At 34.8% G+C, this 27,773-nt stretch overlaps 1 protein-coding gene and 1 long non-coding RNA gene across 3 annotated transcripts; one reads left to right on the plus strand and one right to left on the minus strand.

The window, feature by feature from the left end:
* Positions 1-249: 249 nt before the first annotated feature.
* On the minus strand, positions 250-12,736 carry LOC106660799 (progestin and adipoQ receptor family member 4). Its single transcript, XM_014383736.2, has 5 exons — positions 12,556-12,736; positions 7,841-8,059; positions 7,433-7,536; positions 806-943; positions 250-747 (listed from the first exon to the last, which is right to left on the minus strand). Exons 1-5 carry the CDS (start codon positions 12,710-12,712, stop codon positions 514-516), a joined length of 852 nt encoding a protein of 283 aa, XP_014239222.1. The 5' UTR covers positions 12,713-12,736; the 3' UTR covers positions 250-513.
* LOC106660800 lies at positions 12,224-15,112 on the plus strand. Of its 2 annotated transcripts, none has more exons than XR_001339584.2 (4): positions 12,224-12,362; positions 12,445-13,293; positions 14,764-14,820; positions 14,898-15,112. It is a non-coding gene; the product is annotated as an uncharacterized LOC106660800 (long non-coding RNA). The 2 variants fall into 2 exon arrangements; XR_001339585.2 differs by having other exon boundaries at positions 12,224-12,356.
* The last annotated feature ends 12,661 nt before the right edge of the window (positions 15,113-27,773 follow it).

Consider the following 27,773-nt stretch of genomic DNA (forward strand, 5'->3'; position numbering starts at 1 on the left):
TCAAGCATTTTTAGGATAGTGCTTCAGACTTCAATCACAAGGCACACCAAGGCCTGTATTCTCAACCACCTATTTAAATAATATACATATTAATTGGTTTCACAATTGCTCACAACTAGAGTTGTCATTTTTTAGACTTGTGAATAAATTAAATATTACTATTTAATTTATGTAAAAATAAACATACATTAAAATCATTTTGTAATTTAAATCTCTTTAAAAACTTATTTTATTTCTTAATTACAGGCTATTATAATTTTTCAGTTACTTATAAAAATCAATATTAACTTATTTCAAGAAAAAAAAGTTGCATACATAAAAAGGAGGGCCAAAGTCAAAGTTGTAGAAAAATTAATTTGCATTGTTATTTTACATCAATATGCACATGTAAATATTTCACTAATTTTGTGTTTACATTGTGATTTTCCCAAAATTGTCTTTTCACAAAAGAAAGAATGCAAAAATTCATTAGTTTTCTTTTGGTTCATTATTTTTCTCTTATACATCTGCACCTTATAAATCTTCTACAAATGTGATGGGTGTCTCGGTTGTTATGTACCTGTCACATGTACCTTGTGACATCCAAATTAGATCTGATGTGGTTGAATAGTACATGTGGTAAACTGCGAGAACAACAATCACATGCATTATATTGTGAGAGTTAAGGTAAAAGTCCAGGCATCCGGGAAACCATTTTTCTGGAACATTTGATGCACCGATTGCACCACCGATAACAGATAGCACGTCCTGTAAACTACTTTTTGTTATAATAATTTTCAAGGCAAAACATGATCTATCAATTCACCTGTAATATAACATCTGTATTTGTCTTTGGATCACCTCCTCCATACTTAGTCAATCTTAACACGCACAACAGATTACGCATTAGAAAGGGAAGTGCAAAACAAAGTCTTCTGTTCCATGGAGAACTGGCTGCCAATGCCTGAAATTTGTTTATATTATACTTTATTATAAATAATTTGATTGACACTACATAACACTCAAGTGTTTATTGTCCTAGTAACTGTATTCAGAACTAGCCCATGTTATATACAATTTTATACCCATGTAAATATGTACAAATTTAATTAATTTTATTGAAAAATGTTTTACAATATTTCTGAGGTAGGAAAAAAAACGTTTGGTGAAAACATAATTATACGTAATTTTAGAATGACATTTTATGTACAATGACAGGCAAAAAATTCCGCATATTTGTTTTTCTTACTTTTGATCAGAAAAAGTGTTTTTTTAATTTTTGTTAATTTAATTATCATTTGTACAAATTATACACATTACATAATGAGATACAATAGGATTTTATTATTTTTACATATATACAGAGGAAACCCAGCAAACTTTTGTGAGGGTTTGGATTGGAAGGACAGTATTTTTTGGATCTTAGAAGATTTTGCGGTGCCTCTTATGTTCAAATCTGTTTCAGTAGTATCTTGTAAAGTATTAGTTTGTTTTTTGTTGATATGTGTGATATTCTTGATAACAATTCGTACAGCAGTCCAAAGTGTACGTTTAATTCTTGTCTTTTAATTTGTGTATGTCGGTTGTAGGTTTAGTAGTCCGATTTTTTTATGAACTTGGAGGAATCGTTCCGTTAGGTAAGAGTGAAGGTTTTAGGTACAATGTATTTGTAAAGACACGTTTTAATTTGTGTAGGAGACTCATGCCAGACGCGATCAAACAATCATGTGAATAAAGGCCCTCAAGCAGTATTGATTATGCTCAAGGGATGAGGATATACGGTCCACAATGGAAAGCACCTTTTGTGTTTTGGAATGTTAAGGACGAAAATCGAACTGTTGATCTCTGGAAAGGTTGAAGTTTATTGTGGGGGTCAATCTTCTCTTCTTTTTCTTTCTCAAATATTTTTGAAAAAAGAGGAAGTAGAATTGATGGTCGGCGAGTCGGTGAACTCCGTTTCCGGTTCAACAAGGGAGTCAACAAGTAAAAACATAAATGTAAATATAAAAGTCGTATGTGTGTACACTATAGACGCAAAAACTACTGAACGGTTTCGCTGAAAATTTCATACCTCGTTCTTATTAGTGCCAGGAGCGTTTAAAGACTTATATAAATAGCATATGAATAAAAATGAGGGACGTAAGGATTTTTTAAAATATGTGCTAGAAATTTGTGGCACCCATTTTCCATCTGTTTTCTTTCCAGACCTCTTCGGCTTCCGGTATAATTACACGTCTCCCGCATCTTTCGAATTCCGACTCAGAGGTGCTAACACTCCTCAGTTGCAAAAACTGCTGAATCGGTTTCGGTAATGTAAAGATACATACTTCACTGCTGTCATTTACTAGAGGCAACAGTGGTGTAGGTGAGAGAACGGCTAATGGATAAATAAATAACCAGCCTGTGGCCTGACCCTGCCGAAACCCTAAGCCTAACCATCAAAACTGAGAAATGAGCTACGAGTGTATTCAGTTTATTTGGTGTAGTATTATTGGCGAACGTTCGTGGGCCAACAACATTTCAAAATTTAAGAACAATTGATGGTTGTTTATGCGCAAGATATAGAATAGAATGAAAAAATTGAATTTACTTGAAAACAATGCATAATTTTCGCTAGCTGATGCGATAATTTCTCCTCATGCAAACCAAATGCACGCTTTATTTGCAATCGTAATTCCATCAAATCCAAATTAATTATGGGAAAAATATAAAGAGTTTATGACAGCACATTGTTCCGACCTCGTATTTTCGTAGTTTAAACTACAACATACAAAGCATTGTCACAATTGGCGATGATATCACTTAATCGAATATCCACTGACATATACTGAATTACAAAGCGAAAAAACTTCAACATCAATGAATTAAATATATTTGAAATATACCAAAGTTACTTCAAGACCGAAATACGTTTTTGATGAGATAATGCGAGTAACAAATGATGAAAGTGATGGAATGTATTTCTTGGATACACCAGGAGGCAAAGGAAAAACATTTCTTATTTCAATGGAACTGGTAAACATACGTGCACATCATATCGCATCGGCAATAGCATCATCTGGGATTGCGGTGACTCTTGCGGATGGTTTCGAACAGTTCATTCAACATTTAAATTGCCATGGAATATACAAAATTTTATGACGTGCAACATATCAAAACATCGGGAGTGAGTAAAATATTCCAGTAATGCAAGATATGTATTTGGGATGAATACACAATGGCGCATAAAACATTGTTGGAAGTAATAGATAGAACGTTGCGTGATTTACGTGAAAACGAACCGCCATTCGTTGGTGAGCTAATGTTATTAACAGGTGATTTTCGACTGATGAATTAGTATGCGTATTTAATGCACATATCATTGACGACAAACATGCGTGTTAAATTACAAAAGGATCCTTCTGTAGAACATTTTACGATGCATTGGGTATTGAAAATGGGAAAATTATAGAAACAACAGGATGCATTTAATTACCAAACAGTTTGTACAATATCACTCACTCACAAGAAAAACTGTTTCAATGTGTATTTACAGATACCAAACAAAATTACAAAAGACATCAATAATGAAGTGAAAGCGCAGTATTAACTGCAAAAAAAGGTGGATGTCAATTTTATTAGTATCATCATACAACATACCAGCAGAAGCAGATATTCACCGATTTGTTTGATTTTTATACCGATAGGAATGAAGTTTGCCATCAAACATGCAGATTCATATGACATCGTGATGTCTGATAGCTATTGGACCTTTTCAAACACCTGAAGATTGTCTTCTTATTTATCTCCCTCATCCAAGCTGAAGCTTCGTAGGTCAACTTCGGAAGAATTGCTCCGTCATAAATCACTCGCAGAGTGTCATAACCAAGTCCCCAACTCACTTTAGCTATCCTCGACAACGCGTTGTGTTGATTTAAGTGAGTATAAGTTGATATATCCATTTGATTGATGGAGTACAACTGAGTTTAAGTAATTGATAGAACAAAAAAATCTTAATCTACTGTCTAGAATTAAGCGTACCAAAACGTCAACGCATGATATATAGGCCAAATGAATAATATTTATAACTGCTTGAAGAGTTTTTGAGTGAGTCCGAAAATTTCAAATTCCATTTAATGGGTGCGGATATGAAAACAAATATTATGTACTTTAACATATATATTATATAAAATAGTTAAAAATTTTACTAAAAAATATATAAAAAATATCTGAATACTCTTTCGGAATATGATTTTTCCCACTTAATAAAGTTACAAGCATTACAAATAACTCTCATATTTTCAATTAGAATGAATCCCAAAATCTTAATTTTGGTTATTGATGATATTCAACAATAATATTACTGATTATTTCCCTGTGTCTGTAACAAGTACTAAAAATGAAGAAACTATTTTGAATGCAAAGGACTAATTTACTTTTTTTTTCAAAACATTTTATTTATCGAAATTAATCAAATTAATTTTACACTATGTCCGTATTGTAGTCATAATTATTGATAATAATTCTTAAATATTTATATGTGATTGTTTCGAGTATTTTATTGTTTGATCCCGATGCAGTGTGCAAGGTGTATTAGAATTTTGTTTTTTAGGCTTGACATAGATTTTCTATTAAAATACGGTGCCATTTTGAACATGGCTTCATAGCTCAATCACATTTATCTGTAATATGCTTTAAAAAAGTTACGTCCTTAAATCCTTAGATATTTTGAAGCTTCTATAGATAAGTTAAGGATATTTGGTCGACCTTTGGTGAAAATCACTATTTTGTACCGTTCATTTTCATCCTTAATTTCTATTTCATCGTAGACTTTTCAAGTCTCATTTTAACCTTTGTATCCCTTTTAAAGAACTTTAAACCGAGATGGTGAACAAATTTTGATCCTTCAACCATGGTCCCAACCCTCTTCATCATAATCAACAAGTAAACGAGCCCATAGGATACGAACCGCTTTATGTAGTCACGTAAGTTAACACAATAAATAAATAAAACTGAATTAAAAATATAAAACAACCACTTTTTCGAGAGGTAAAGGTTTTTAATTAGGAAATTAAAATCATTTAAATATGTAATATTAAGTGACCGTTATGTAATGATTATTTAGAGATCGGGTGATGCGGTCTGGTGCGATGTACGTTTAGAAAATCATTTTCTTTGTTGTGCCAACGTTTCGATTTTTATTGACATCTTCAGGGCCTGGGATTTATAAACATATAAACATTGAGAACTGACGGTAGAAAATGAGTATTGGTCGTTAAATGCCATAAAGGGGCTCAAATGTGTAAACTAAATGAATTTGTTTTATTCATTTATTTTACTTTTTTATTATATCTCATTGAGATTACGAGACGTTTTAAATACATCTTAAACTGGAAAAAATTTCATACCATCCCAGTAAAATAAATAACTGAATTTTTGAGAGCATTTTATTTGGATTCAATTTTTACGTGTATGGTTTTAGAAATGCAATACCCATAATAACTAAATAAACCCTAGACAAGTCCAGTTAAACGAAACACATTAAAAAAATTATTTAAACATATATAAACTGTTAGCGTGTTGGCTTTCTATTCAGTGAGAGCAAATGGTCGATGGTTTGGGAAACTTTAGAAGCTATGTGAGTCCAATAATAGAAAAGAAAATCCATTTGTTTGGAGGTATACGTCACCGATTGCCGTATCAGTACCAACAATGGAATAACCTCGGCTGTTGGAACAGAAATTCAGACTTGGCAAATTTTGACAGTTGCCTTATCAAACATTGGAAGGCTTCATTATTTTTCATTTGACTCCTGTGGGACTGACTTCGTCCTCATCTTTAGTCTTGTCTGTCACTCGAGATGTACCGAATGGAAACTACTCATTCGCTGACTACTCTCCTTTGTGGGTTTTTGCACGATTTAAACAAGTGAAAAAGATTCTCCAAGGATTCTGGGATCAAATAGAAAAAGATCAAATTAATTGATTGATTAAGTCATTGTCAATTATTGTACTTTTAGGGACTTAAGAATGTCCTAATATCTGGAATATGGCTGAGATATATATGGTAGCAAAACAAGATGAAATAATCCACAATGTTTGTCTCTCATTGCTTCCAGTAATCTCAAAACTATTTGAAAATCTAGTGTTGCAAAGTTTGGATTTAGAGCCATTCATTCAAACATCGATCAGAAACATAGAATCCTTAATTTTATAGAAAAAGCTAAATAAGGGCAACCTGCCCTTCAGGGGTGTAAACTCTGCATGTCTTCGTTACTAAATGTAACGTCAGAATCTATCAGTCACTTTCTTGGTATGTAGTTTCTAAAACGAGGTAAGGGATAGGGATAGGAATAAGAGAGGCGGCCACAAGGCCTACTGCACCTCGACCTAAATAGATCTATTGTGTTCCTCTGTTAATTATAACTCACTGGCCAGCTTCAGGCTATTAACCAGCCTCCACAGCTTTGCCAGCGGTTCCTCGGTGTAGGATCTTGCTTGTGGTTTTTCTTGTCCTAGTTGCAAGAACCTGCACCTACATAACAACGAGGTAAGTGAATAAACCGTTAATCTACTGTCCCAATACAGCTAGATATCTAGATGTACTTCATGAAAATCAAAACAAAAAATTCGCGCAGCATATCGCTGAATTCATTCACCTTGACAGTGCAACGTCACTTGTTACCTTTTCGCTGACTATGGGAAGTATGGTTTATCTAAAAATTCAAGTAACTTATTTGTGTGTCTTATAATTGTTTTCACTAGTCCATACGTTTTTAGACAATTTTTTCAGGTTCTAACTTCTTATCGGATTGAGAAAAAAATTGTTATTAGAATCTTTTATACCTAGTTTGATAAATGAAGGACAATGAGCAGTTTTTCATTTGTAAATCTGTTTTAAAACAAAATGCTTTCAATTATACCTTTCATCTGGGTATGTACTTGTTTTCATACTTCACCCCCCCCCCGTTATTAGCCCCACGTGGATCTTCTAGACTTTCTAGAATACTACTGAGACTAGTTGATCGGTCGCGAGTTAACCCACCATACAGCGGATTTCACTTCCATCAACAATGTTCTGAATCGAAATTCACTGTCTTTCAGGTAACCGTCCGGCATCACTAGCCAGGGTTACAGGCATTGACACGGCGGCTCATTTTAGCGATCCTGAATTCGAATCCAAATTATTTACAATTTTTCAGTGGAAAAACACCCTGAGATTTAGGTTTAAAAAAATTAACTTTGCCGTAGTAAATGCCAACATTTGCTGTCTTTCATGCTTCACATTTTGAGACTAGATTTTACATTTAAGGTAACGTTTCATGGTTCATTCGGAATAAGATAAAAATAATTCATTTAATACTTACAGAATGTACAAACTCGGATAAGGTAAAAACTTCCTCATTTAGAAAAAATTTCATCATAAAAGCCTATTTAATTAAATAGAAATTATATAAAATTTCAATTTTTCTAACCTTGAATAGTCCGACGAGGGCGAAGATACAGTAGCAGGAAATGATGAGCCATTGCAAGATGCGGGGTAAACAGTATACAGATGCGCAGACCATTGGCAAAGCTCCTGTGATTAATACAACACATAGTCAACACCAACAAGCAAGGCAACGCTCAAATGCAACATTTGATGCAAAATCATGATTGACAACAAACATAACTTTCATGTTTAAAGACGAATAAAGACTTTGTTTCTGAAGCATTTACTTATTACTTAATCGTTTTTTTTTTTCCAACAGACACTTGAAATTGATGTTTACATGCCCTACAGATTTACTGACAATGCAATAAAAACTAAAGAAAACATATACAAAAAAAATTGCAAAAACACTGAGAGTTTGGTATTTTATATAATCAAATTTTGTGCTCACCGAAGCTTTGTGATACCCAAATGCCGAGCATGTCGAGTTGAAGGAGCCTCTGGTAAAATCCAGGTGGTTGTTTCATGTTCATGAAAAGATGGTAAATGAAAGATCCAATCCAGGGAGCGACTGAACCCGCGATATGACACCAGGCAAGGAAATGCGAGTCGATCTGGGACCACGGCATTACTCGAGGTACGACAACTAAAATTATTATTATGGGTACTCCTGAAACAATAAAATTACATAGCTATATANATACAGCAAACATAACCAATTCGTGCGAATATATCATTAAATGAACTTTATTATTTTCAATCTTATTTGGAGATCGTGAGATGCGGTCTGGTGTGACTTATCGTGCAAACGTTTCGATCTTTATTGAGATCATCTTCAGGGCTCAAAGTGTTTGTTTTCTGTGAGAGTGCCCCCTTTCAACCCGACACCCAATAATGACTCATCTATACAGAAAACAAACACTTTGAGCCCTGAAGATGATCTCAATAAAGATCGAAACGTTGGCACGATAAAGTAAACGTTTTTCTAAAACCTACGTCACACCAGACCTCATCTCACGATCTCCAAATAATCATTAACTAAAGGTCACTAAAACACCTCACAATCAATCTGTTATTGTATTCGGGAACTAATATATTTTATTTTTATTATATTTTCAACCTCATTTTAAAATCTCTATTGCTTGAAAACGTTTATCAGATTTTCACCGATATCATCATACAAATTGAATTTAAACAAATTTTTAAAAAAGTCAGTCCATTAAAATTTGATGTCAGTAATTTTAATGGAAATATGTTGTTTGAAACGGTTTCTATGGCGAAATGTTCGAATGTATGATGTGATTTACAAATACTGTTAAACTCACGAATTTCTTGTGACGCGAAATTATCGATCGATCCCGAAGGCCCGTGGTGCGTCACATTCACTTTTCGTTCAACGATCGCTACTAAATAAACAATAGAACACTTCACACAATTACAACTTCATTCATAACTTCGAATTTTAAATTATTAAATGACCTTTTAAAAAAAACTCTACCTATTACATATTTATACGTTTTCATTCATACCTTTACGGTACGCGTCCTATTGGCATGGATGTTTTAATTTTCTGTTATGCAATTCCATAAAACTAGTTATCTGTTCTATTAAGAATTATGTAAATTATAAAGATCTATTTTCCATAGTTTGTCTTGAGTCATCCTAAAAAAGTCAGCGTTATACAGACGGACAAATCTCAGCGGCATTTAGCGATTATGAAAAACTAAAGTACATAATCTTTAATTGTTGATCAAAGTGTATTAGCGAAAGTAGTTGAGTGTAGGAACGTCAAGAAATAAGCAATGAGATTACGAACTGCCAATTCTGCTCTGTCTAGAACTGTTAGAACAGAGTGAGAATGGTTTTGGCTAAAACCCTTCCATACCGGATTGCTATTTGTGGTTTATCGTGACACGAAGAACACGAAGAATCAGTTGGTTTGTTGAAAAGGCGGTCATTGTTCACCGATCCATTATTGGACGGCACATTTCGTTGCCGCACAAGCCGCGGGATCGATACAACCGATTCCTGAATCCTTTGAAATCTTCCGAGAATGTGTTAAAAAATTCACGTGAAACATGATTTTTCCAACTTTTGACTGCCATGAGTAGAAATACGTTTAGCACTTATTATGTATTTTCAATTAACCTAGCTATATGAATCAACCAAAGAGCGGTTAGAACAAATCTCTCATTGCTTTCATTAATTAAACATTTTTTATTGCATAGTGATTCCGAAAGGGTTAAACGATATAAGCACCAAACGTCAGCCTTCCTACATATGTATTACTGTAAAATGATGGCATTACAAAATTAACATTTCTTGCTTCAATAATAGCCAGTTTTGTACAAACAATTTTTTAGGTACGTTTTCGAGACCGCACCTGTTTCATCCTCCTCAAGATTTCAATTGTAGTTTTAGAAAACTCTCATTCATCCACTATCCGTCTCTCCAATCTAAAATCCTAAAAAATTCCTTAATGCTCCATTCTACATCTCCAATAAAACCATTCACACTGGCCTCTCGTCCCCCCTCGTCCAGCAATGTTCCTAACCTGGAAATTCTCCACGTCGGCTGAAGAAGCCTATGGATCTGCTTCAGTGATGTGCACGTGAGTGCAATGTGACGATGTGTCGCCAGTGGTTGGCTTCTCCGATCATGCTTAATTATCATGTTAGACAATGAATTGTCGAATTTATTTATTGTAATGAAAGTTGTAGGTGTAAACAATAATAACAAAAGTTTTAGAGTTTGATTAGACAACTGGTTAAAAAAAAGTTCAACAAGCCAATTCCTATCACAACGAGATGTACACTTCTTCAGATAAACTGTGATTTTTACACTTAAAGTTATCTAAAAAATATTAAAAAACAAAACGATGTTTTAAAAGGTTGTAATACTGTACTTTTGTAGCAAGTGTGATATGCTTTCAAATTATTTATTTATTTATAATGATCAATTAAAATAAAACTACCGTTGAAGCAGGGAAAAGGTTAAATTGAATTAATCTAATTACCGATGACTTTATTTTTATTAAGCGAAAAGAAAAACTGAATTTAAAATCAAATATATTAGTTCAAATAATAACATTAGTAGAATGGAAAAAAGCACAAATCTTATAGACCTACTACAAAACAATTCATATAAGTTTAGTAATTACAAGTAAAAAGATTTTTAAAACATCAACGGATAGTGTATTTTTTCTTTTTTATAACAAGAGCATTTGTAAGTATGCCGGATTAGAATGCATGGCCGCTGGATTCGAACCCGGGACCTTTACCTTACTGTGATGAGCGCCGTGTCAACGCCTAAACCGTTGCGGCCACCGACGCCCCTCTATTCGTATTTATTGTTTAATTTAAAAATAATTTTTTTAATTCGGTGTATTACATTTTCAAACAAAAAAAAATTGGAACAAATAATTGAAAGCCAATACCGTTCTTGTCTGTAGTTGTTAATTGTTAACAAGATAATATTTATGTCGCCCGCCTACGAACAAGAGCATTCTTCATATCACTTATAAAATATATTATACTAATATAACTACAAATCAACAAGCAATACACATATTCTAACACATATTTGTAATTTATAAATTAAAAACAAGCAAACTAAACCAATTAATTAATAAAAGAGTAAGTAAAATTAAAGATAATCAATCTAACTGGTGACTTTAATAAGTATTTAAACACCGAAAACTTTACTAAACTACTTACGCCCTAGTCGAACGGTATAAGGCAAAAGTAAAAGTATTTTACACTACATCTATACTCTCTAAAGCTTTATGACATACCCTATTAGTTTTTCTTCGTGCATCTTGAACTGTTTTTTTATGCTTAATGCCACTTTATGCCAGTGCGTAGGTTAAACTAGATTCATTCTTTACCTTAGCATCTATCTAACCTTTTCAAGTAATTGTTATAAAAGTGAAGGGATTAAAAATAACAATTTTTATATTGGCACCAGTTGGACTTAATGAAAACAGTAATCATCCATATGCAACTTCTTGTAGCACAGCATTCTTGGTAGCACAGTAGGCCCAGTAGTTTCTCCGGCGGTCATAATTTACTATTGAACGCACGTATTCTTTATATTTTTGTTATTAATTTTTAAAGAAAATACAACGTCTCTACAAATATTTTCCTGAGACCGAATAAAACTATTAAGTCCGGAAAACTCAGAACTACAACTTCTCTAAATTGAGTGTGAGTTTTGAAAAGTGAGCACGATTGGAGCTTCTAGCAGCTCAGATGAAGGACCTGCGTCAAAGGCCGAATTGCATCGGCAACAATAAAAATAAATAGCACGGTTGTTGTTGGTGATTGTCTGGTTCAATCTTATGCACACGCAATACTGGATGTAAAAGGAATCAAAATTGAAGAAAAACCAAAAATAAAAGAGTTATAGTCCTTATGTATGTATATCTAGAAATTTAAAATGGTTTTAATCGCTCGGCTCGCAAGTTATGCTCGATTAGAATTAGAAATTTTGTAATATGTCTATTAGTTTAAAGGGTAAAGTTTCGAACATAAATGCTGGCCAACGCGTTGCTCAAAACATAATAACAATTACGAATATCAGGTATTAAAATGGCTTTTTATATCTTATTTATTGCTAAAGATTAAATCTATTCCTGACATAATATTATCAAAAAAAGTTCTTCAGCTCTACTCGCAAAATCCGTTTTGTATGAATGCGGCTATAGCCCTATTGAAATGAGGATTAAGGGGTATTGATGTCAGACAGGAAATGATTTTTTTTTAATCGTAATAATCAGAAGCTAAAATGCCAAAAAGAAAATATGTAATATCACTTGAAATTTGAGCCGGCTAGCGTAAAACTCGTTACAGGTGATATTTACGAATTTAGATTTCTAGGATCAATTTTCGAGGAACGGTGACGAAGTGCTGGTCATGTCGGAGTATGTTAAACAGTATGGATCATATTGAGTCGGCACATGAAAACAAGTGAATGTACTCTAGATAGTAAACAGAGAAAAACGAAGGCATTTGTTATATGCATTTTAGTAAATTATTTTTTATTAAAATATTGTAGGAGATAAAAGAAATTCGATTCGTTGGGAAGGGAACAGAGGGACAAACTTGAAAAGGAGGTTAATCGTATCGAAAAAAAGTGTGAAGAGAAAATGTAACAAATTTGTCTTACCATGCGTCAGAATGTTGATGGTTTCGTTGTGAAGATAGAACATGCTTCCGAGGGACTCCCAGAATGTGAGTAAGGGCCTGTAACCGGTATGGATGTAAGGGTTGAATTGTAAATGGGGAGGCATGTCCCGCCATCGGAGGAGTGCCTTCCTCGCCATCAGGGCATCCCGCCACAGCCAAGGCCCCAAACCGACTGAGGGACGGTTACCCAGAATTCCGTTCGTAGGGATCCGGAGGCGGGGGTCGGACTCCCTCCGGGTCACCGGGGAAACCGTTCCCGCTCCCCTTTATTGATTCCACTTTCTACGAGATGGCCAGAATGTGTCTCAACTCGCCTTCTTCCCTTTTATTCCGGTCCATCTGTAACTCGAAACACGACACTTTGAACCTGAATAAATTGATTTTGGCGATATGGAGGGGAAGAGCTTGTCTTTATTTTCTTGATTTGAACGAATTCGTTTCGGAGGTCCGAGACGAGACGAGGCCGTTTGGGCGGGGACGCGGAGAACAATTAAACGGAAGGGGTTGGAAATAAATGTTTGCCAGAGGGGTGGAGGGGTGAGATTTTTATTGGGGGGAGGTAAACCTACACCGGCAACCCCCCCGTATACCAACAACATTCCCACCTCAAAGTATAAGCTACCCAGCGCATGCTTCTCAGAAACACTTGCGCAATTGTCTACAGCTATTTGATCTCTGTTCTTCGAAGATGGATTCCTTTGGCAACATCGGAAGTGAGGTAAGATAAATAATAATTAATATATTTAGAGTAGGAAACGTCGTCGGTTCTGTCGGTTCGGACCACCTGGCCGCGTTTAGGCCAGTGCGGGCGTCGGGTCGGATTTTTTTATAATTTGATGCGTCGTTCGGTCATTAAATCAGAGGTGGACCGGCGGTAGGGTGGACCCTTCGGAAAAAGGAGACGGCCTCCTTGTTGTTTGTATGTGCACTGTTGTTGTGTTGTTGGCTGTCAGGGGTTGACTGCCACTACCCCCCCTTCGATCGTGGTCACACGTGGTTCCCACGACCGCCCCCACTTCCGCCACAGAGACCTATCATAAACAAGTAAACAACAAAACATAAATAAACAACAATGTGCATAAACAAAACAAGGCGACCGGAGGTGGCCGGGTCGTGATTAATATCCTTCTCCTTTCGACCGACACTTGACATTTCAGCTCAAATTCGATCCGAAATAAAGGATTTAAACATGAGAATAAAGTGTGAGTGAATCAATCGATTCGGCCGGGCCGCTGCAATTTGCATGGGCATTGTGCCTTATGCTCCGGTTTTGCAGGTGCCCGGGAAAATTTCTCGCCTCCTTCCGACTTTCAGAAACCACTTCCTTCCGATACGACAGAACCTCTCCCAACCCCTCCTGCCATCACCGATGCCCTAAGATAAACATAAACAAAAGAGTAAACAACACACAACCCTTTCCAAATTGGCTTGACCAGTTTCACTTTTCTTTTCCCGACTTGACTATTTCAGTTCTCGTTCAATATCGTCTGCTGTTAACGAGTTTCGAATCAATAAACTGCTACTAATACTAATTTAAATTATATTTTAATTAATGTAAATGGCAAAAAAATAAATATTATTAAATTTATTCAAATTTATTAATTTATAATTCAAAATGGTCGTTTTATTGTTTTTATTTTATAAAAATACCTCAGTACGGTATTTATTCGGAGCCCATGTAAATTAAATTATTGATCGGGATAGTCTTAGGTGGGATCGGGTAAAAATGAAGAAGCTTTTCCGGGAGGGGGTGATGTCAGCTCGGAAAACAATCCTGGTGGTTCTTTGTAAAAACTTAGGTCATGGTTAACTGTTGGTATCGTACATCACAAATAACAGGTTTTTCAAATGAAGAGTTACTTATTAAAAAATACTACATAAAATGCCACATTTGAGGATTGAATCTTTCCTGCTCGGGTTCACTACATTTTCCACAATATCACGCAGTATACAATTTTTCCGACGAATTTAAAACCGTTTTAAATTTAACTAGCAAATCTATTTTATACATACACTTTTTAATTTTTATAAAAATGCCAAAAATAGTATTTATAGCAGACAGGAAACCGAACTTTTAAGGGTTTTACTAGTTAAAATGTATTTTTTTATAACTTTATTACTTGGAGGCAAGGGGTTGAATTTTTTTTGTAAAAAATCTCATAATCCTCAACCTTTTTTATTGTTACAGAGTTTATCCGTACTTCATTACTGTGTTAAAAACTACTGCATCGTTATAATATATATTGTAAGTTTTAGTAGTGACTTCGCGTTCAATTAATTTTAAGTTTAAATTAAAATTTTATTTTATTTAATTTTTTATAGATCCTATGATCAAATTATTCCGAAATAAGTTGCGAAGCATTCCACGAAACCCCGGGACATTTTTACACGGGGCTAAGGTCTACCATTCCGCACAGCTTTACTGTCCTTCTGGTTTATCGCTGTGAACGCCGTGTTTACTCTAGTCTACCCACATTCGAAACAGAAGTGAAAACACCATTTCTTGGATAATATTCAATAAAATTTCTTTTTAATAAATCAAATACTCTGTAAAAGTAATAAAAATAAATTTTTTTAAATAATTATATATATTATTTGATGTCATACTTGATATAATCAAGCATTGTGGCATCTGATTTGTTGCATTAACTAATTCGAGGATACATGGGCTGTTACCACTCCAAAACATGCTCAAAATTTCTGTATATTATTTTTAATCCTTCTACTACATATTATTCTTTCGCAAAGCTGTACATGCTAGCGGTATTAAAAAACGTAAGTTGTAATATATAAAAAAAGATCAATACTATTATTAATAATTTATCCATCTTAATGATTTGTAACATAATAATTTAATTTTGAAAAAAAAAGTGTCGTAACGTCATATTTATTTTTGTCGTTTGTATTTCGATTAATTTCAAGAAAATTAAGTGCTCTGATAATTTTAAAGAAGATAAGGTGCAATTAACTACTTTGTAGCTTTGTTGCTTAATTCCTGTGTGAGTAGGGCTATGGGCGTAGAAAACTGTAAACCTTTTAAATTATATATGTTTTTTTCATCTTATAGTTGGTATATGAAATTCCGTTTGTGTTTCTTCCAGAAAATGTATAAATTGTCTGTATGTTGGCGATGAGTTTTAGAGAATTTTTTGTGTTTTTAATAATGAAAGAATTTACACTTTCCATCTTTTCTAAGTTTTTTGTCCGTGAATGAGTACTCACAACGTTTTTTATGTAGATCGGTGAAGGTTTAATGTCCTTTTTTTCCTTCTCATTGCTAGTTGTCTTGGCGGTCTCGTTGAGCGAAAATAATTGAAACTGAATTTTTATATCAATAGGTGCATTCGCAGCTGCAGTTTGAATATGGGGCAGTTACCTGGGACCGATATTGGGAATTTATGGGCCAGGCCTTTTTCTACCAAACCCATGGGCCAATCTGTAATCTTGTTCATTTAAAGGGCTAACTTCAAACTCAGTTTTTCATTTTCTTTTCCCATTTTGAACTACATGAGAAAAGGCACCCTCCTGGAGAGTCCGAAGAGTTTAACGTACAATTCTCACGTTTACAATTCTCGTTTTAGTGCCATAAACGACAAGAAACTTACAGAAATAACAATTTTTCGTAAGACGGTTTTAAAGAACGTCTAACGAATTTCTAACTCAAAATTAAATTATTGTGTTACAAATGAGTAGGATTGACAAATTATTAATAATAGTTTATTTTTATTAGCGGGGGTTGAGATGGAAAGTTGTTTTATGTCCGAGTGGATCGAAGTCACGATAGCTCAAGTGGTAAAGCAGCGGTATTTAGCTGAAGGTCGTGGGTTCGAATCCCGCTTGTGACACTGACTTTTTTATCTCAACCAAAACCTTAATGAAAGATTAATGAATTGAAATTAATAATAGTATTGATCTTTTTTTATATATTACAACTTACTTTTTTAATATCGCTGGCATGTACAGTTTTGCGAAAGAATAATATGTAGTAGAAGGATTAAAAATAATATACAGAAATTTTGAGCATGTTATGGAGTGATAACAGCCCATGTATCCTCGAATTAGTTAATGCAACAAATCAGATGCCACAATGCTTGATTATATCAAGTATGACATCAAATAATATATATAATTATTTAAAAAAATTTATTTTTATTACTTTTACAGAGTATTTGATTTATTAAAAAGAAATTTTATTGAATATTATCCAAGAAATGGTGTTTTCACTTCTGTTTCGAATGTGGGTAGACTAGAGTAAACACGGCGTTCACAGCGATAAACCAGAAGGACAGTAAAGCTGTGCGGAATGGTAGACCTTAGCCCCGTGTAAAAATGTCCCGGGGTTTCGTGGAATGCTTCGCAACTTATTTCGGAATAATTTGATCATAGGATCTATAAAAAATTAAATAAAATAAAATTTTAATTTAAACTTAAAATTAATTGAACGCGAAGTCACTACTAAAACTTACAATATATATTATAACGATGCAGTTGTTTTTAACACAGTAATGAAGTACGGATAGGGTCTGTAACAATAAATAAGGTTGAGCATTTTGAGATTTTTTTACAAACAAAAATCAACCCCTTGCCTCCTAGTAATAACGTTATAAAAAAAATACATTTTAACTAGTAAAACCCTCAAAAGTTCGGTTTCCTGTCTCCTATAAATACCGTTTTTGGCATTTCCACAAAAAATAAAAAATGTATGTATAAAGTATATTTAATAGTTAAATTTAAAACGATTCGAAATTCGTCGGATCAAACTGTATCCTGCGATGATATTGTGATGATGTGATATTGTGGAAAATGTAGTGAACCCGAGCAGGAAAGTTCCAATCCTCTGATGTGGCATTTTATGTAGTACTTGTTATAATCTGTAACTCTTCATTTGAAGAACCTGTTATTTGTGATGTACGATACAACAGTTAACAATGACCTAAGCTTTTACAAAGTGCCACCAAGATTGTTTTCCGAGCTGACATCACCCCCTGCCGGAAAAGCTTCTTCATTTTTACCCGATCCCACCTAAGAATATCCCGATGAATAATTTAATTTCATGACCTAAACATTCAAATCTAAACCTAACATTCAACAAATTATAGTAAAGTATAGAAAATTATGCACAAATTTGACAGATCTGTCAGACCAGGAGGCATTTGCGGAAAGAAACCAGCCAGTGCTGGAACTCCATTTTATTTAGTTGGGAGGGTTAAAAACTTAAGATAGGGGGTCACGATGCCATCATCGGTGGAGGAATAGGGGGGCATCGAGGAAAGCGTTTGGGTTAGTGGGTTATAAAGGAGGGATAGTTTAAAGTGGTAATTAAGAAAGTTTGTTCGGAACTGAAGATAAAAAAATAATAAAAATTAACTAATTATACTAATTTCAGACAACATGGTAGCTGAGCGGGTTAGAACATCTTTCGCACACATACACACAAATAATACTATAAAAGAGCTTTATTTATTTATTTGATCTTAAGAAAAGTAGGGCATCTTAGAAACGCACCACGGCTGCGTTTTCTAGAGACTGATGAGTGTATGTCTCTATGTTCCGATAAAATATTGTAAATAGTTTTTAGTTATTACGTTGGCTCCTGAAATAACTTTTAGGTTCATTGTTTTTGACATAAAATATGCACTACATAAGTTTTTTTACTTAAGTCCCCTATTTTTCTATCGGATTTCAAAACTAAATCATTTTAAGAATTTTTATAGAAGTTACCGAAATTAAAGTTAACATTTTCACATCGACTAGTTACAATAACACCACTCTATAAATCTAGAATTACCTATTTTGGGAAGAATGATATTATTCTGCACAAAAAATCATTAATTTGGATCAAAGAAAGCATAGAAAAGTAAATGTTCGAATTGTTTTTCTTCATTTTAAACACATTTTCATTTTTTTTCTCTTTGTAATATTCCTCTAAATATCCACGTATTGTTTACTTCCTTACAGTCTAAAGTTTCTTCGAATTTTCTCTAGTTTGTTAAGTTCAGCGGTCAGTGTTTTGTCAATGGCTTCTCAACAATGGTCACTTTGTAAAATTATTTAGACAAAGGACGCCAGACCACATTGAAACAAAAACGGCTCCACGATTTTTTTTAATAACGCATAACAATATTCAATTTTACAGTTGATCTATTTCCGCTTTTTCATTATTTTTACGATGTTTTGTACCTGTACAATTTAAGTAATGACTCGTAAAAATGCATATAGCTCATAACATTTTTTTTCCTCTTGATAAATCTAATTATTTTTGTGATACTTGGGTTCCGAATTATCAAGGATCGACTGTATTATTCACGTAAATGATATTTTCACTTCGGTTTCGAACGTATGTACATGTAGTCATGCATCAAATACACGGCGTTCACAGCGATAAACCAGAAGAGCAGTGAAGTTACACCGAATGGAAAACTTTAGCCCCGTTTATAAACGGTCTGTGTTACGAACGATAAATAAAATAATACGTTACATATTCTATTCTCGGTGGTGTTATACGTCACAGAATGAACATCGGCACCTGTAGCTCAGCTTTTTTGTCCCAGTAGTCTTATGTTTTTTGAAAAAATATTTTTTTTCTAATTTTTTAGCAATCCTAAACGATTAAATTGCGGAAGTTACAACCTAACTGTCAGTAAGTGTAAGTACTCAGTACCCAAATTCGAATTGGTAAAAAAAAACCTAATACTGAATTACTTCTTCCACCCATAAAACACCGGGATATCTCTCCCTCTCTCTCACTTTCTCACTCTTTATTTCTCTCTCTTTCACGCGCACACACACACACACACACACACACACACACACACACACACACACACACACACACACACACACACACACACACACACACACACACACTGTGATAAATATATTTAAAATTAAAAGTTAATTAAAAGGACAATAATTTATTACAATCTCTTTTCACACGGACCAGTCACTTTTATTGAAAACAATGCAAGTTAAATTGTAACCCCCTATCAGGTTCAACTTTTTCAAATACAACTAAGATTTTTGTTGCATATTATTTTTTTATAAATGTTTTTATTTACTTTTTTAATCGAAATCGATCAAGAATTTCTTTTAAAAAAATTTAAATAATAGTTCTGAATTCGGTAAAAATAAGCGTAAAAATAGGCACCTTTCAAAAAAAAATAAGTGTTTTACAATTTTTTATTTTACTTATTTATATTTTTATTATTTTTTAATATCTTGCTTTATTTACAATAAGATTGTTTTCCTATTCCAAAAACCATTGTTGAACGCGAGATCGCAAAATTGTATTAGATAACAAGGCCATGCTGCGCTCTTTGGCACAAAGGGTGCCGACATTTACAATAATACGTAAATAATATTTTGTTAAATCACTGGTTAAGACAGTCCAGCTTTGACTTGCAAAACGCGTAGAAATCGGACAATTTTATTGTACACCACCAACCAATCCAACAGTTGAGTCGGACTAGTAAATGTGGTTCCATCCAAATACACCAAACTGTCGGCCCACAGTTTAGTCTGTAAAGTGCGGTGTTCCTAAAACGTTAGCGCATTTTGTCTTCAAAACCTAGACACCTAGACCTCTAGAGCTTCTGAATTTGACCTCATTACCCCTTCAATCCTTCGTAACTTCCTACAAAAGCCATAGTTTTCCGAATAACTTTATAATGCATCACTCCGTACAATTCATTTTTTGACTCCATGGAAGTTTTCCATAGTTCACCCAGTCCCTAAACCCAACAAACCATACTACCTTCCGAAATCTTACCGGCCTTTTAGTATCATGCCAATTCGTGGTAAACTCCATGAAAAACTCCACTGTACTATCAAATTCTCCGATATAAACCAGACAATCAAGATCAATTTGGTTTTAGGAGCCTCCATACACCGTTCAACAGTAACTTTGCATTGTCGACATCATCACATCCTCGATGTCGAACAGTGGTCCTCGAACTGAACGAATATGGCCCCTGGGTTTGCTCTGGGAAATAAAAGGCACCCTACTCTCTACACACTTGCACTGCAACCTTGCTAAGTATGAGTTCTCACTCTGCTTTGTAGATGGAGCGGGCGTCCCTCGGGTTAATGTCCTAGGCCCGTTACTGTATCACTACTCTTTATATTCTGCTAGTTTCCTTTCCTATTCCTACACCATTTTCCAAGCAAACGCTGATGACACTGCCTTCTATCCAACTCTAACCCTGTTACAGCTTAACGAACTCTCCAGACACATTGAACAATGGTTCAAAAAATGGCGAAAAATTCAACTTCACAAAACGTTCACCCTCCGTGGCATGCTCTAACTTCAATCAGCTATAAATTTGCTCCCTTCCTACCGAAAACGTCATCTGCTGGTCCGCTACCATGAGCGTGCGACTGACCTGGAATCTGCATACACTACTTAAAAGGGCAAAATAGAACAAAATAGAAAACAATAAAATGCTGATATACTCATGTCATAGAACTTGATCCTTACATACAACTAATTAAGGTTTTTAGTTGAGATGAAAAAAAGCTAATGGCACGAGAGGGATTCGAACCCACGACCTTCGGCTTGATACACCGCTGCTCTACCACCTGAGCTATCGTGACCTCGATCCACTCGGACATCAACTCTCCATCTCAACCCCACCTTATGAGTTTTCCCTCCTTTTTGAGATGGGTTGAGATGGGGAGTTGATGTCCGAGTGGATCAGGTCACGATAGCTCAGGTGGTAGAGCAGCGGCGTATCAAGCCGAAGGTCGTGGGTTCGAATCCCTCTCGTGCCATTAGCTTTTTTTCATCTCAACTAAAAACCTTAATTAATTGTAATATTTAATTGGTCAAGCGGACCACGAAATTAGTGAACTTACATACAACTTTCAACTTGATCACTTCCCAGTAATCCTCCTCGACGTCTAAAGAGACAGTGGTCCAGTTACCTGCTTTCAGAAAGTGAAAACGATTATAATTAATCTATGTTTTAAGAGTGCTGTCACTGGATAATGTCATGTACTGTCTCATAGTGATATATGTAACTTACAGCGCTTTATAGAGATTGTTGATTTAAAAATAAGTAAAATATAAAAAATACTTAAAACTTTTAACTAGTACCAACCAACAACTTAACTACTACCAATTTCTCTGAATGAAATTTTGTTACAGAATTATTCTTAAAATGATGCTGTGAATTAAGTTAGGCCTAACTATAACACATTATGAATAAATCCGTATATGTACCGAATGCAGTGGTGGTAATTATTAACAATTTAACGGTCTTTCCAGTGGAACAGAAGGATGACAGGAAGACTTCCATGGAGAGGTCCCAACTTCCCAGTATACCAGCCAGGACCTTTGCACAACCCTATGATGGGCATTTTCCGTCAACCACCGCCAGCCCACCTGTCAGAAACCATGTATGTAGCTGAAAGGACTGGGCAGAAGGTAAGATACACATATCCACAAAAAATCCCCTGAATATTAAAAAGTGAGCACTGCAGTCGATGTTTCATCTGGAACATTCACCACTGTGCTTTGTCTTTAAATGAGCCGAGATAAAGTTATTGTGGGCTACAAACACAATATCTGATCTCGTCTCTCTCCCTTCTTCTCTCCTCCACTTATCCACTCTTTCTCTCTCTCTCTCTCTCTCTCTCTCTCTCTCTCTCTCTCTCTCTCTCTCACCCCTCTCCCTCCCTCCCACCCTCTCTCTCTCTCTTGTTCTCACACTTTTTCCTTCCCTCTACACTCGTTTTTTTCTTTACATCGCTTTTTGAAGTTACAAATAATAAAATAGACGAACCTGATTGAGTTGGTTCAAAACCATTCAATAAATTATTTTAATTATTCTACAAACATGTTAATGATTGCAAGTATTTAAGTAATTAAAGAACTTATCCAAATCTACTTTAATTAAACTACTTATCCACAAAGTTTTTATTATGATAAAAAAATTATGTATCAGTAATTATGTTTATTAAAAATATGTGAAAAATAGAAACTTAAAGTGTTTACATCAGATCTTTCAGCTGTGATAATAATCAACTTAATACCACCCAAGTTGGCTCGTCCTAGCAGAAATCAAATCACGGGCAGAATGTTCAATACAGCATTTAACTAATAGTCGAAAACAATTTAAGTTTTTCTCTGTTTACAGTTTTTTCAATTATTAAGTTTTCCCACCCTTACACTTGTTTTCTTTCAACCCTCCTCTCATCCTATCCTGGCGAAAGTGCCCATCGCCTTCTCGCTGGCTTTCGCTGAACATTTCTTCAATCTTTGATCAAATGCAACAAAAATGAACTGCTACAAAGTTTGAAGATATGACTAAGAATGGGCTATAAATATTTTCAATTTAGGTTTACCTATTTTTTTCTGTATACTACTTAAGGTGAATCTGTTCGCCGGCCAAATGCTCAGGTGTGTACGGGATGACCAATGGAACCTGAACGCACTTAGCCTAATCTTAAATGAGTAGATCCTCCCTCTCCTTTATTTTCAAAGTTTAATCTGCTTACTTGTACTTTGGGATCCAAAAATTGTTTAAAATATAAAAAATGCATGGAGGAAAATTGGAATAGGAAAATATTGGTAAAGGTGTAAAAAATACTGGGAGGGACGCACAATAGAAATTTTCCTCCCAAGCGTCGCAAGTATTTTTACGGCTGACTATGAGTTGACTGACGTATTGCGCTGAGTAAGATCGAACAGATTGGATGCTACCAATATTGCACCAACTCATTCAGTGCAGTCTTAGCCATCTGTGATATCTTCTCCACGAATCCACTAACCCAGGCAATACAAGACAAAGTGAAATAAATAAACAAAGAAAAGAAGTCGTTATTGCCTGGATTCCGGCCATCTAGGCACACAAAGTAATGGAGAATGCCGGCCGGGATGTCAAACGAGCAGCAACAATGCCACATGACACTCCCGTGATCCCGGCGGACTCCAAAAATTGTGTAAAAAATTAATGCTTCGAAAATTGGCAGAAACGCTGGGCTTCAATGACTGACAAATAAAAAGGGGAAACTGTCGGTCAAACCGTGTGCCATGGAGAGGATGGATAAAAACAGAGAATAGTGTTGAATCGACTGCGAATAGGCCACACCAGATTGACGCATGGTATCTCCTAATTAACAAAAGCCCACGGAGATATCCCCCATGTGACGCACGAGTAACCGTTAAAAATATACTGATAAATGGCAAATAATTGGCGCCGATCAGAACAATATGTGGCCTTTCTTCGAGGTACTAAAACACAGCAGTAGCGGTAGCAAAAAGTTGATTGCGTTGGTGAAGTGAATAAATGGGTATTATCGCATTTGACGCTTTCCCTCACGTGGTTTTCATATCTGAAATGAATGTATTTATTAGCGTGAGGTTGAGTATGTGTGGGTGGGTTGAGGCGGAAATAGAGTACCCCACAGACTCCCCAAACTATGTTAGGATTTTTCTGTGAGGGTTTTGTGTTCTTGAATTTATTAGCGTGAATGGTTAAAATGGTTGAAAACTTAACCCAAAACCCCCAGTATTATACGGTACGGTCAAAATTCACAACGAAAACAAACCTATAAGACAGTAGTATCCTTTTATAATTCTCCATACCACAAACTCGCGATAACAATAGATAAAATAATTAAAACCCTCACCAATTTCAAACCTACATTCCGTATTAAATTGATAAAACGGTTAAAGAACATAACTATATGTGATATATATACTAATTTATTTACCAATATCCCTGTTAAAGAATTTACTAAACTAATAAAACAAAAAATTACACATCTGTGAAGACAACCATCATTTACAAAAAGTGAACCTACATGCTCTCTCCACCTTCCTCATTTCTACGGACAAGGAAAGTGGATGAATTAAGATCCTTGACGTAGCGAAATATAATGAATAATAAATGGTTAAATTTGATACTTTTGACTGGTGTACAAATTACATGGGTAAATATGAACTTTTCCTACTTCTTAATGGCCTATTGTTTCATAATTTATTGAAGTCGTGAGGAGCGGTCAAGAATGAGGTAGTTTAGAAAAACACTTTTTTTCATTTTTTTGCCGACGTTTCACACAAAACCAATAAGACACCACAAGAATAGCACCACACTTTATGTCCTGAAGATGACCTGAAAAAGGTCGAAACGTCGTAAAAAATGAAACAAGTGTTTTTCTAAACTACCTCATTCGTGACCGCACGATTCAACAAATTATTTGTCTACTTCAACGTCTACACTTGTAAATATTTCAGAATATTTATAGATTTAATATATAGACAATAATTAATTAAAAATTAAAAAATTAACAATAAAAAAATAAACTCTAGATCTTGACAGAGTGGGTTTTTGTGTTGCAAAATTTTCAGGAGGGTAACTTCAAGTGTCTTTGCCTCAGGAGACGTGATTATTTCTTCTTTGTTTTTTATGGCCGTCTGGGATGGTCCTAAGTTATCTGAGTTAGTTATCAGAAAATTCTTGCCTGAACTGTTTTGTCCGAAATTAGGTTGTCCAATTTTTTGTTATAGATCTTCCTTATTATGCTCTCTCCAATTGCTTTTTTATATTGTTCATTCTTTACATTTTTGATCTATTTTCGAATTCACGCTTGCAGAGAACTCGCACGTGGGTGTACACGGGGGGGGGGGGGACTGGCTGAGACGAACCTGTCACACATATGAGATACTCTTCCTTTGTATACCAGAGAGTTCCTCCAATTTCAGGCCCAGGAAACACCATGGCATACAAAGCTCCACAGTCAACGTTTTAATATGAAAAAATAACTAGAGATCTTGACCTCCACATTACGCTTGGTTACCACTTGAAACTTTACTCTCATGGTACTCACAGCCTTATGAGGGCTGTAACTATGGTAAAAAAGTGGTCAACTCGTCGATACGAGCTCGCGGGCGAGGGTTGGTCTGTGTCCTTTCCATTCCATCATACGTAATTCACTAGTCATATGTGGGAGCGCTGATTCCTGAGTTTGTTAATGGAGTTTTGGAAAGATTTATGTAATAATAAGTGTATTTTGGCAATACTTCTATGTACAAATATAAAGTGAACAATTAAAAAATTGTAGAAATTCAATATAGCAGCCTCAGCCCGTGCAAAAGCCAACCGAAAATATGTACATATTACGCACATCATTGAAAAAAGATACCAATTCATATGCCAATGTCCGGAACCAAGTGATCAAGACTATAGACCTTAAAAAAATTCCTTAAAGTTGGCACAGCGTCCTACTCTAAGCTGTCCACATTGTCCTACCTCCGCTGCTATCCCCGAACCAATAGACATAACGAGTGAGTACACACAACACCCAAACAACAGTCGAATACGTCCGAACTGATGGATATCAACATCACTCGAATTAACGCGATGCAGGACCATTTGTGAGAGGTGGTCCGTATACGAAAACAATCCGTTTAGTCTATCTTGCAGCGTAAATGATCGATTTTTGATCATCTGCTTTCAATACTCAAGTTTGGTGGCTGATGTTGGAGGTATGGAAAACTACTACATGGCAGTTATCGAGACTGATGGAATGCGTGAACACTTTTCAGATCAACAACTTGTAAAAGCAAACAATAACACTGCGTTCGCTGTCAATGTTTCATTTTCATTTAATCCAAACCATAGGCGACTCACATTCGCTAAAATAAACAATTCACGTTAAACCGAATGCCGTGCACCCCGACACAGCTCCGCCCGATTTTTTTTAGTGTTTTTTTGCGCAATACAAGTAACCCATTACTTTAAACTAAAATTGTAGATGTCCAAAAAGGACAAAATATGTTCAGCTTGCAGTGCATCTGATTCCTTCCGACAACAGGACCAAACCAACCCCCCCCCCTTTAGGGTAAGCGCGCACGAGCGATTTGTAAATCGTTCTACAATAAATCGCCTGAGGGCAAGTTGCATACATGCACGGACGTTAAAAAAAACCCTCAGCAACATAATTAATATTAATGACTTCCCGTTAGGTTACTACTAAACTAACTGCTTAACAAAATTAAGCGTTTCCCTGCTCTTATATGAAATTATACTATGTTACACATCCACACTACTATAAAAAAAACTTATATCTCGTAATTAAATATACATACAAAATGGAGATTATTCCGTCAGCAGTTACCAGTTAATTACACATAAAACAAAACCAAAATGTTTTAATTAGAAATGTTCACAGTTCATTCTCAAAATCTATGTTGAAAGAAGAATTGATCAAGTTCAAGGCCAAAATTTTATGTAGTAAATATAAAATATAACAATACAAAACGGTTAAGTTAGTAGGGTATATGTTATGGAATTGCCCTTTTTTTTTAAATTTATTAATACATTTTTTTCTGACAATTGTCCATACTACAGATTTATTATTAAAATGGTATAAATGTGTATCATAATAATGGTAATAGTACACATTTTTCAATTTTTCAAACCACATTGTATTTTTGGAATTTAACTGTAAGATGAGAATTTTTATTAGTAAAAAAATTGCACCCTTACATTTCATAACTATTAAATAAAGCTTTGAAGTAAAGGCTAGTAGGTTTAAGAAACCAATAGTGTCTATTATATTGACTTAACTTTTTTAATGAATTTTTATATTTACACAATGGTAGACTATCACAAATCCATATAATCCTGGAATGCACTTTTAAAATTATATCAGATAATTTTAATTACTTTCTTAGATCTAAGAACAGTCTAAAAAAATCGCCTGAGGGTAAGTTGCACGCGCTCACTGGCATTAGGCAATCTTTTGAGCAACACAATTGAATCTTTTCCGATTAGATGGAATCATAGAAAATTAAACATATTCTTGCTCTTATATGAATTGATAATAATTATTATAAGTTACACACCATCTCTGCTACAAAAAATATATTTCTTCTGCATAAAATGCATTAAGAAATTGTTGCCCTCTTGTACAGAGATTATTCCGTCAGCAGAGATTTACAGTTAATTATATATTTTTAAAAAACTGTTTTAATTAGAAATGTCATTGTTTCTTTACTGCCTTTAAAAATCAATTGTATCCAAAAGATATATTTTTAATATGATCAAGTAAGAAGTTAAAAGGGTATATGTATGAATTTTTCTTCAGCTTTACTTAGTTCCTTTTCGCAAGAAAAGGGGCTGCCACACCACTAATAGGACCCGAACCCTTCTGTGGAATAGGAATACACACTATTAACGAATATCTCAGACA

Source organism: Cimex lectularius, unplaced genomic scaffold (assembly GCF_000648675.2).
Source record: "Cimex lectularius strain Harlan isolate CLEC.00 unplaced genomic scaffold, Clec_2.1 scaffold24, whole genome shotgun sequence".
Lineage (NCBI taxonomy): Eukaryota > Metazoa > Arthropoda > Insecta > Hemiptera > Cimicidae > Cimex > Cimex lectularius.

Bases quoted from the DNA above. Each gene is read 5' to 3' on its own strand.
- LOC106660799 (XM_014383736.2), bottom strand. From the start codon at position 12,712: ATGGCGAGGAAGGCACTCCTCCGATGGCGGGACATGCCTCCCCATTTA. The intron at 8,060-12,555 runs GTAAGACAAATT...TTATTGTTTCAG, and splicing joins CATCAACATTCTGACGCATG to GAGTACCCATAATAATAATT. The intron at 7,537-7,840 runs GTGAGCACAAAA...TATTAATCACAG, and splicing joins TTGGGTATCACAAAGCTTCG to GAGCTTTGCCAATGGTCTGC.